General features: G+C 32.1%; 1 protein-coding gene across 2 annotated transcripts; it reads left to right on the plus strand.

The window, feature by feature from the left end:
- Positions 1 to 429: 429 nt before the first annotated feature.
- Positions 430 to 11,138, plus strand: LOC148614340 (uncharacterized). 2 transcript variants are annotated; one of them, XM_088588423.1, is made up of 3 exons: positions 442 to 746; positions 6,734 to 6,853; positions 9,571 to 11,138. In XM_088588423.1, exon 3 carries the CDS (start codon positions 9,577 to 9,579, stop codon positions 11,053 to 11,055), a length of 1,479 nt encoding a protein of 492 aa, XP_088444549.1. In that variant the 5' UTR covers positions 442 to 746; positions 6,734 to 6,853; positions 9,571 to 9,576; the 3' UTR covers positions 11,056 to 11,138. The 2 variants fall into 2 exon arrangements, with proteins under 2 accessions (XP_088444550.1, XP_088444549.1); XM_088588424.1 differs by lacking the exon at positions 6,734 to 6,853 and having other exon boundaries at positions 430 to 746.
- Positions 11,139 to 12,659: the final 1,521 nt, after the last annotated feature.

Raw genomic sequence — 12,659 nt, forward strand, 5'->3', positions numbered from 1 at the left:
ATAATGAAAATCATCTTTAACTCATACATGTTTCTAAAATAGGTAATTTTCAATTAAGAAATTTTCGGATTAGAAAAATTTTAACACGGATCGACTAATGTGTATTGATATTAGATATTCATATCTAAAAGACTCAATTATTTTCCCCTTTTCAATATTTTAAATATCTGAATTACATAATAAAAGGTCTAGATTTTTAAAAAATCATTTGACTATGTTAAAGGTTTTAAACTGTGAAGCACCGCTGGTAAATTTACAATTCAGTCTCTACAAACATAGACTTTTGAATACGCAATTCACATTCTCGTTAAGTCACACATAGAAAGAAACTTTAGTATAATGATCACATTCAATTCACAACTTTATCCGAATCAAAATTTGAATCATGATAGATCCTGTTTTGTTCTAGCTGAATGCTTGCTCAAATGACAATAGCTAAGTGAATGAAGAAGGCGGATGGATTGTAAACTAATTTGGATTCGTAGCATGACTGTTGACGCACACCTAATCCGGTTGGTGAACAAATATTGACCAACAGTAGCTAGAAACCAACCAAAGGCAAGCTTCATTCGATATTGTAGTTTTTCGTGTTTACTGAACGACCTCCTGTTGGTTTCGTGCTCCAGCTGGAGTGCTTTAAACACCTTTTTTTAACACTTTGTAATTTATTATTCATTAGGATATAATAGAATTCGCAGTATCATTTAATGCGACGAAAAGAATTAACATGAAAATTAACTTCTAAGGTAAGACAATGTTATTTATCTTATATTTTACCGAAACAATACACAGCGCAAGTATTTGCTTACTAGAATAAATTTTTAAATGCCAAAAGTACATATATAATATAACATGTCCGTTACGCAGAAAGAGAGGAAATCTTATAACAATTATTGTTGCGCATTTATTATGGTTTAAATACATGTACTTTTTGGTGATAAGTTAATACTCACTGTACAAAAAATATCATTATAATTTATATACAGTTTGTACTTGGTAAAAATGAACTGTAATAGTATACGTGCTGAACTTAGTGACTGTTTTGGAAATAAAAGCGGAGTAAATTTATTAATTACTAAGACCCTAGCTCTTAATTGGTCATAGCTACTTGTAAGTCTTAAACTAGAATGTATTCGGAAGAAAAAACTCATAGTTGTTAAAAGAGTCAAATAATGTCTCCTCATTCAAAGCTTTACGAGCGAGAATGTATGCATACTATATGATTTATTGTACAGACAAACAGTCGTACGGACACATTTGAAAACGTGTACCCACGACTGCCTTGCAAAGAAGCATCATTCAACTAACAGTTAAAACTAATATGACTGTGAAAATAAAATTTTCTTCATCAGAATTTTAAATACTTTCGTCTACGTTCCCTCATTTACAAACTTTATTTTGTACAGCTACAAATGGCACTTTACTACGCAGACTTTTTGTATCGCGCTAGAACTCTAACAAATAGGCTTCTGGAACAGGGTTATGTTGCTACAAGATTGAAGTCATCACTACAAAAGTTTTATGGTCGTCATCATGAACTCGTGGATCGTTACGGTGTATCCATCTGCGCCATGAAAACTGATCTGTTCAACGTGTCATAGTTCTCCTTTCCTCTTTCGTCTATCCCGGACTTGACTTTTATGAGCAATGCGGCAGGTTTTTCTATAAACGCTGAGGACGCTTACCCTACCGGTGCACCTGGTCCATGCTCCCAGTTTCTAGTGGAGTCCGAGTTGCTCATTTGCTTTTGTTACTTTGTATGTATTATTTTAGTTACTTTATGTTCTTTGTTGTGTATGTCTGTTTTCCATGTCTGGTCTTTGTCCCTGGATTACATTCTTTTGATTACCGCTATAATCTTGGTTCCCTTGATTACTCTTCTACTTCATTAATTCAATCATCGGGCTCTACACATGCGTTCGGTTACATTAAATCTCAGATCTAGAGAGACTGAATACGTTTAATAAACTTCTCGAGATTTTTATTTTACTAGTAACAATCGCTGTTTTACTCCTATGTTCAACTCTAAAAAAATAATTATAGAGTTCATATTTCAATTGATAACAATTATACGATCATAAATATTTCACTTTCATAAGCTTTTAATTTCATTCATATGATTTCCCATTCATCTTGCCAATTAAACGTATTGGCCTTATGCATATAGAAAAATAGAAATTATGTTTACACATTTAATTACCTTTTTTTCTTTTGCCAGTTTTGAACAAGTTTTCTTAAAACTGTCAATTATTTTTCACACTTCATATACAAATCAAATATGTTTTTGACACCACACATCATAAGATTTAATTCGACTACGTCAAACGCGGTATGGGGTAGGTTTAACCATGACCAGAGTTTGGAATGTTTTTTTGGTGTTTTGTATACCAAAACAAAACTGCTACATGTACATGTATAATAAAATTAAAGGTTAATTATGGGAATCTAAAATTAAAACATCACTCAATAATTTGTTGTCAAAATGCAAAATGCAAAAAAATAAATAAATAAATAAATAAATAAATAAATAAAATAAAAAATAAAAAATAAAAAAATACCGATTTGAATCATATAAATACTGGCAATTTCTGTATGATATACACGCGCTGCAAGTTGTCAACAGCATTAAGACTAGATACATAACATAGGAAGATTTAAAAAAATCCTAATGTTTCTTTTGAAACCTAGAATGAAGCAAACAAGATGAGACTTGAAGTTTTCTAATAACACCCTCTCCTTTTCCGGTATACTCGAAAAAGAGAATGTTCTTTTACAAGTATATTACCGACTGTTAAATTGAGAAGTCTTACAGCATTCAATATATCTATGTTTCAATGTCGGGAAAAGATCTATAAATTTAAGTGTAGCCTATAAGTATCTTAAAGATCGAATATTTAAACAATTTATTTAAAAATCCACTCTTTATCAACTATTATCAATTCTAAATTCATATCTGGAGTATTTACCTCATGCAGTGCATGTTTGTAAACACAGCTATAATTTCTATATGGTAAATTGGTCTTATGAGAGCGTGCTTTAGGAGAATATTGTATACACCGAGTATACAGTTATTGATCAACCCTCCCGTTTTGATTTCATATTCGTAACTGATGTCTAGAAACTACATTTTGACCAGGTATGTGGCATGTATATACTGCATATCATTACGCCAGCATACATTAAAACTGTATCCAAAATAAATGATTTAACCGCTGCAGTTTATACTGTACAAATGTAATATAATATAAAAATAAATTATGTTGTGAAGTGGCTAAAATTAAACGTCAATAAGAATAATATATTTGTGAACGATAGCCACGTTTAAAAGGCAAAAAATAGGAACTAAATACAAATAAAATAGTAATAAAACGTAAAACAAATTGATAAAAGTGAGTCCAAATAATATAATATACCTGTATACTGTTACTATTTATTGCATATGAAAAGACTTCATAAAAAAACACATTAATGTCCGAAAAACCTACAGACACGATGACATTTTAAAAAAGAACGTATAGGAAAATGACGAGCCCCAACCCACTCTTTTTGAAAAACAAAATGTTTTCATTGTTTTGTTTAGCTTAGATTGATCACCTTGGATTCCCTTAACACGTAACACCCCTTTAATCACTTTAGCCTTTTTGGGGGTAATGTTTTATTGCAATTTGGTAGTTTTTGGTCGATGTGTTCGTTGCTAAATAAAAGTTAGAATTTGGAATTCCGTATTTATAACCGATCAATTTCCCCGGTTAAACATCTTAACATCACATGCAGCAACCTGTATAAAAATGCATACATGTACAAATTGTATACATGTATGTATGCTATTGATGCTTTTACATGTACTGGCACAACTTGTAATGATGCATTGCTTTTAAAATGCACCTCGGGAGTAGGAACCTTTGTGCTCCGCCACAGGAGACAACATTGCCGAACCTACCCATCCATCCCTTTTCTAGTGGCAATAAAAAAAACTGTTGACCATATTATCCTTGTGTCCCGTCCCTTTTTCATTACATCATCATCATTTCATGTTCATTTTTCATCCATTACATGATCATCGCCTGAATATAACTGAAATATTGTTGCTCGGGCGTTAAACCCCAATAATCAATCAATCAATCAATCAACCAATAATATGCCCCTCGGACCCTCTCGACGAATAAGATAGTAAACAACACGATATTGTAGCAAACATGTATAATACATGTACTTCAATACAGACAAATATGACACACACATTTCATTGGCTCTACAGTAGTTGACAGTTACCCGTCATTGTACCACAGGGGTGGTATAAAAGATCTTAACAACGATATCATTATAGTCCCAGTCTGAGCTTTAACGTAGGTGGAAGGTCAAAAGACCTTAAATTTATGACGTTTCGTTTTATTAAAATACAAATTAAAATGACATTTTTCACTTGTTTTATTCATTTACGTTTAAATTTGGGGGTCAATATTAAGTGCTCTATGTGTTCTTATTGAAGTTTGTGTTGTTAAGAGCATAGTACTCACGTTAAGAAGATCTTGATGTTATCAGGGTGTCTAGTAAATTGAAATAAAACTACACAAAAGAATTTCGTGTTGTCATGAAACTCAAACGAAATACTGCCGGGTATTGGAATGCTAGCTACAATGCAACCTATACTAGCCAAATACATAATATCTAGAATGTCCATCTTTCATAATTTAAATCTGGGATATCATGCAGTTCCCATGTCCTGTCAATATTAGAAAAAAAAACGGTAAATGAAATAAAATCACACACACAAAAAAAAAACAACAGAAAGAACAACAAATGGCAATGAACACCATCCCGATATGTTCGGATGTATGGATATCTAAAATTTAAGCTCAATAATGTCTAAATATTGACGCAGGGAAACCGGTTAATAGCAGGGCATGACGACTTTTCCGGTAATACAAGAAACGGCTCTAAATCAAACCCAAACTATTGACGGAGCTAACGAGATACACATTGATTTTTTACTTCGAAAGTTTAAATAACTAATGCCAACTTGGTTCTGAAAAAAGTGCCAGATTTTATCGTTCATTTTCTTTTCTTTTAGACAAGAATGATTATGATCAGGGAAACTGAACATTATGCAAATAGTTCCAGCACGCAAATGTTCCCAGGTTACATAAACGATCTAATGCAGTCTAGTTAAAAAGATCGTTATTCTTTAAACTTTTATCTAATTGCAGGGGTTGTTTTTGTTCACTATAAGTTGGGTTTAGCCCTGTAACATAAATTTGTTTAATTTGACTGGTAAAAATATCCGAAATCGATTTGTAATTGGGGCCTAAATAATAGATTTCGATTCAAACTTTAAATTTTATCAAAATAAAGCGATTCGTTTACCTTGTTCTTTAGAAAGCTATTAAAAGTGCTATTGTTGCGATTGTATGCAATATATTGAGTATGCAAGGTCGACAATTACACTATAATCTAATGCTATGTAGTCCTATATCTTCTCTATTAATACCAGGTAACACTGACAGTTTTACTCTGTCATTTTTTATCAAGGAATTTTTTATTTTCTTCTTTTATGAACTTATCATTACATTTTGCCGGAATTAGATTTGGCACTTAAACATGTGAGAAAAAATCCATTGTTCATCTTGGTCCAATTCGTCTAAATTTACAACAATGATAAACATCTACGATAGGTAATGACTCTTATTAAACTTTATTCCAAGATTCGTGTTTACTTGTGAGAATTCGAAATAACTTGAGAATGTTTCACTTTATTTTGTTCAATTTATAACAAACTGAAAAATGTTGACTTGAATATTAATAGTTCCAGATCTTTTAATGACGCCATCATTTAGTGTTCAGGTTTCATATACATGTAAGTGTAGATCGGCGTCGTTTCCTGAAGTTTCTTGCCATACAAATAGCAAAATATCTATTACATGCTTTTGCAGTAGCTAAAACAATATACATTTGTATGCTACCATTCAAGATACAAACATATGATTATACTTAATTATCGAATTTTTATATATGGAAGTGGTTTTTTCTAAGTCCGATTACAATATTGTAATATCGTTTATTATGACTGCATTGATAGAATATTATGGAATCCGTAATGACGATCGCATCCAGTACAATGTAACAATGAGGGCTGGTACTCAATTTCAAATGAAAATGTAAGGGTACTGTAAAAATCCTGTTAATTTATGGAAACAACATGTACATGTACAATATGTACACTGTTGTAAAAGCAAAACCAAAATATGTTTTTAATTTCAGGATAAATTTATTTGCTCAGTCAGTAGAACAGACGGAATGTTTAAGTCGTAACAAAAACAATAAGAAACTGTGATAGCTAATGAGTGATATTTTCAAACGAGTGTTTTAAGTGCATATAATAATATTTAAGTATAGTCTAAAGTTGTACATTAGTTACATTGTGTTCAAATTGATAAATCTTAATAACCGTTTTAAAAATTTTGTAATATTTAATTTGAAGTTAACAAATTTCTCACAAAATTAAGATCCTATTAGCGCTCCTAGTGAGTAAACTTCAAAATCACCCCCATTTAAATGTCCATAATTTGTTAAAATTTATGATCCATAATTTTAAATAGTTCTCTCCGTTCGTAAACTATAAGACACATTTTCCAATAATCGATGTAACTTTATGGTAGACGTCTAGTATGATTACCCAAGATTGATTGAAGAGGAGTAAAAAGATTACATTTGATGACTGTTATCTTTGTTCTAGGTTTGAGGCGTGATTAAAAGAGAGAAATGGATCGGAGAAATGATCCGGATCGATAGTCGCTTTGATCCCCTAGTAGTTTATTTAAACAGTTGAACTTAAAACGGATATTCAACGGAAGCGGTAAGTTAACTTTTTGAAATTTCGGAAAACTTTACAAAAATGTTTTGTGTTCTCTTTGTGAATAAAATATGTACAAGTGGTTGTAGGTCAATATGCAAACCAAAAATTTTCTAAAAATATAGACCTTATTTGTCGTGCCACTTTGGTGTATTGTTCTAATGTCTCTTCAGTACTACGCTCAAATCTCGAACAGTACACGAAAAAGGAAGGACTTTTATTATAAGATATTCATACTGCAAACGCATTGGCCAAATGAATACTTTGGCCAATGGAAATTTTTGTCAAGGTTTAGTACATGTTGCTTCATAATACATTGAATTTTTTATTATCAGCATAAGCATACTGTTTTTTTTATATAATAAGTAATGATTTTATGTTATGAATCAATCATTGTGATTATTATAAATCAGTCATTGTTATCAATCATTCATTAGTACCAATCAGTCATTATTATCAATCAGACATTAGTATCAATCAGTCATTATTATCAATTAATCATTAGTATTAGTCAGTGATTATTATAAATCAGTCATTATAATCAATCAGTCATTAGTATTAATCAGTCATTATAAATCAGGCATTAGTATAAATCAGTCATTATTATAAATCAGTCATTATTATCAATCAGTCATTAGTATTAATCAGTCATTATTATTAATCAGTCATTAATATCAATCAGTCATTATTATCAATCAGTCATTATTATCAATCAGTCATTATTATTAATCAGTCATTATCAATCAGTCATTAGTATTAATCAGTCATTAGTATTAATCAGTCATTATTATCAATCAGTCATTAATATCAATCAGTCACTATTATCAATCAGTCATTATTAATCAATTACTTCCCTTTTTGTTACTAGTATCTTTGTTACTTTTCTGTGCATTTTCTTCATTGTTTTGATTTAATATCAGTACAGTAAGGAATTTATAAAGTGTACATCATTGCTTCTCCCATGATAAAAGACGGGCTTACTTCCGATTGTAGTAAATTTGTATATGATGTTCGTATAACAACAAGGTACCAACATGTAACCTATATGTCAGATAAAAAATGTAGTCACATATTATAACATATAAATTTATTACTAAATTCAAATTTTATTTAACACATACTTGTGTATTTGTGTATATATGACTGTTTTAACTACAGACCGATCATAATTTCGATACAATGTAGAATTGGATACAATTTTTTTTCGGAGAAATGTTATAATTGAAATTGTAAATTTCGTTTGTTTATATAAATATAGTTCTACTTCTATGCATCATTACTCTTTGCATCATTAAAATGATTTGTAAAATTCATTTTTTATATACAATAGTATATGATTTGATAGAGTACCTATTTGTATATAGCTTATAACCGAGTATAATGACCGTTTTTCACTCGCTTCATCACTTCCGTCGCACCTTTAACTTAAAATTAAAAAATAGGTTTTTGATCGAAGCTAACCATGATTCTCTTGCGGTTTTCATCTTTTACTTCATAAATTTGAGGAATTGATTTTCTCTTTCATACATGCAGTAAATGTGTTTCTTCAACGATTAAATAAATATAAAAGCTGATAAACTGATGAATAAAATATCAAATTTGAAATGGCGGGTATAAATGGCGCTTTTGGTGATCTCTGACGCATGATGAGTGTATAATGTCGTATCCCACATCGGAGGTTTTTTTATCCCACACAGGAAATTCTTAAATATTCCGAACCAACTTACAAGTATTAAAACATCCATGGGGTTGCATGTATATCTTTAGTATTCTTATGTTGTGCTTAGAGGTAGGCTTATTCATATTTTTCAAACAGCCATTTTTATATTTTTTTTCATGTCTGATGTTTAGGGTTCGATTTATAAAGTACATGAAATCGTAAAAGGAGTTTTAGAAGTAGCGTGTAAAATGTGTTCATTTTTGATTGGCTTAATTGTACATATACAAGACGAAATCTAATTAAAATAAAAAAAAAAAACAATACATTTCTGAATTAGGAATCACCGAAGAATTGGCTATCATCATATTTTACTGCATTTCCATATAGCCTTTGAATAATTCATTCAATGAGAGTCTGCCCAGTATTGTTCATTCCAACACCAGTCGTTTTCGGACATTCATATTTAGTTCACTTTCTTTCTAATCTTAATGTTATTTTGTGTCGAGGGACAAAATTAATGATCATACAATACATATGCCAAATCGTTTTTTTTTTTTTTTTTGGGGGGTGGGGGGTGGGGGGGAAGCAACACTGTTGCAATCAGTCAATAAGAATTGGCATATGAACAATGATCAATCAAGTGACATGTCCCTCACGTATACTATATGGCTATGATAAACATCACGATGGATTACTAAAGTTTGTAGGCAGTTGTACACATTACAAGAAACAGTTATATAGTACCAGAATACCGTGTATCAATTGAATTGTTCATAATGAGATCCATTGTCAAGAACAAATGCTGATTATAGTTTCGCAGATAATTTGAAATCAATTGTAAATACTCCGAATTTTTAAAATAGAAAGCATACTTAATGAGATTTTGAAAATCTGCCATTTTACCTCAGTGCAGTTGTGCAAATGTACATGTGCATTTTTTTACAAATCATTTTCGTTTTTCGTTAAAAAAAAATACAAAACATATTTATACACTTAGAAAAACATAGCAAAACTTGTTAAGGCTTCATGCAGATATTTAATGAAATTTCATCTTTTTCAGGTCAAGATGCCGTCAAAATACAACGAAAAGTTCTTGCGCGTAGACCGCATGAACAGAATGGAAAAGGCCAGACTAGACTTTATTATTCGGAAATACGATCGAGAAAAACTTTCTCTAGTTCATGAAATCGATCGTGAGAAAAAGGCAGTAGTAAAAGACTTTGCACACATTAAAAGGACGACCGGCTTTAGTGACGAAGCTATTCCAAGTGAAGAAAGAGAGGATTATAGAAATGACTCATTTGTTAGGTCTAACTCTTCTTTTAAGAGATTGAATAGTGCAAAATCGGCGCGTAGTTCCTCGCGAGCAAGGACTCCATGTGATTATAGTTTACAGTCAAAATACCTTAGAAGTTCATCACAATCTTCGGATTCAGATGACGAAGTTTTCATCACTGCAGAGGAGCTTTATAATTTGCCTCCGTTACCGGATATGAGCAAAGTGGCAGACATTGAGCGCTTTGAGGAAGAACTCTTGGAAAGTTATAAAAACGTTTTCAAAAACTCAGTCATTTCAGTTAAAAAGTCAGATAGGAAAAACTTAAATAGGTTTTTAAAATCACGTAGTGCTGTTACAAATGGTAAAGTTTTACGGCCTCACACAGCAAAAGCAACAGTGTCGTACGAACGACAGGTCTCTTTGCCTATTAGACCATCAACAGCTTATTACGGTAAAGCACAGAGGAGATCAGATATTTATAAAGACACTGGAAGTCTTTATGAAACTAATTCAAACTTCTCCGAAAAGTCTTCATCAAAATTATCTACCTCTAACTCTCAGCTAGTGATTGGCAATGGACATGGGCTTGAATCCGTTGAGGAAGACAGAGAAAGTGATAATTTAGTCAGTCCGTCTGTTAAACAGTTGATTAATCAAATTTTAGAGGAAGAAGAAATTTCCGACAAAAATACTCATTGTAACGGGGGGCAAAGAACAGATCCACAACCATTTGTTATTCCTAGCGGTAAGACAAAACCAGAGAACGGAATTCTGCGAACGCGAAGAATTTCTGGTAGTACGAACCAAACGTCTGACATAGAAACTGACAGTAGTGGTCGAATAATACAACAAGGTTCGATTGCTGGCTCACGTCAACGTAAAGTCAGTATCAATTCTCTTGCATCTGGATTTGATAGTTCAGTTATTTCAAACATGTGGGGGAGCGTTGGCGATGTTAGTTTAGACTCTAATGGACAACGAAAGCCTAGTAATTGGCGAAAATATGTGGCAGCCGAGAACGCTCCTATTCCAGAAACAAAAAGACTTGTTTCCTTGACAACAGTTGTTAAGGCTGCAATGGCGTTCTCTAAAACGGCGAGAAAGCGAGCCTTGGACAAACTTGTGGAGGAACAAAGTATGGACACTCGACAAATAATTAAGGAAGAACGTCTAAGACGGTTACAGTCTCGCTCAAACGTTCTAAAATCTCTTTCTTCTCAATTCTCTGTTGACGAGTCGAAAGGACCATTTGCCCTTGTTGAGTGATGTTACTATCTTATTGATTTTATAATTAATGGCTTTTTTAGTGCAATACTAATGAATTAATTAATATGGTTTACAATCTTAAACGGTTTGTGATGGTTTTTGATCAGTTACATACATGTATGTCATGTTTAATCAACCACGCATTCAATCAATCAATCAATCAATCGAAAAATGTCAATGGTATTAGCAAGGACTTTCGTGTGTTTCTAGTACATGTAGGTCAGAGACAAAAGTTCAAGACAAAATGAAACAGTACGGCAAATGAACATATCCCCCACATCATGACCCACTCGATCCTAAAACGGTCCCACTGCCTATTATGATGTGCAAATCAAAAGCCTCTTAACTTGGAGAAAAGATTAATGGTACAGTAGTTCAACACATTGTTTAAAAAAAAACACACACATATGCATTTATGCATGAAAACAAGATTGACCTGGCGATTGTTCGATAGAATTAAATTTTTCGTAATCTTGATTTTGAAAAAAAATATACGAAAGCTCCTTTCCAACACAAAATGCGCCTCGATTCGGTAAGTCAATAGGAAACAATTTATCCTTTCCCCACTATATGAAAGATACATTCCGACTAGTATTTATATTTGTACATGTACATGTATACTCTACAAAAGTCAAGTCATTATTTATGTAAGCATACCCCTACCCTACACATCATCTTAGCTACATGTAAATATATACTTTACAAAAGTCAACACGGACCCATCATCTTAGCTACATGTATATGTAATTCAAAAAAGGTCTAGTGATTTGTTTTTATGTACGTATACCCCTACCCCACACACCATCTCAGCTACATGTACATATATACTTTATAAAAGTCAACACAAGACCCAACATCTTATACCCCCTTCCCCACACTTATCCTAGCTACATGTATATATATACTTTACAAAACTCAAGTTATTTGTTAATATGTACGTATACCACTTTCCCCGCACATCACCTCGGATACGTGTACATGTATACATTTCACAAAATGCAACACAGGCAAATGAAATGAAAATAAACTTTTCAGATTTTTGCACATTATCAAATGTTAGATTGTTTATTCAGTTGCTGACGTAGGCACTTTAAACAATTGGGTTTTTATGCAGTTATCGCTATAAAGATCAGACAGGTAGTTATACATCCATGTAATAAGACGCAATTCAGAAACATTTACAATAAAAAAAAGAACGGATATGGTGAAACGTAACAAAAGCACCGGCGGATAACCTAAATACAAAATAGTAAATGAAGATCACCAAAAGGTCTTCAACAAGTTCAAACCCATCTTTTTTCACTAATCAGATCACATGATCAGTCTTCATCATTTAGTTGTTGCACTTCAGAGACAAAACAGAAAGATTGTATTAGAAACTGGCACTAGTCTTTTCAAGTAATTTCCTGGAAGGGAGACTAGAACTTGATGTAAATAAACGCGCTTCAATGCAAAGAATGGTAAGACAAATTGAATACTTATGCATTTAAGTTCCATTATAAGCATTTATTTATGTATGATTTATGTAGGATAGGAACATCTCGTTTAACCCCATGAAAATTTAATGGAAAACAATACTTTGGTTATGCAGAATCGTTCCATAC

The sequence above is a fragment of the Perna viridis genome, chromosome 6, assembly GCF_037379345.1.
Source record: "Perna viridis isolate PV_CMFRI_1.1 ecotype Kerala chromosome 6, ASM3737934v1, whole genome shotgun sequence".
NCBI lineage: Eukaryota > Metazoa > Mollusca > Bivalvia > Mytilida > Mytilidae > Perna > Perna viridis.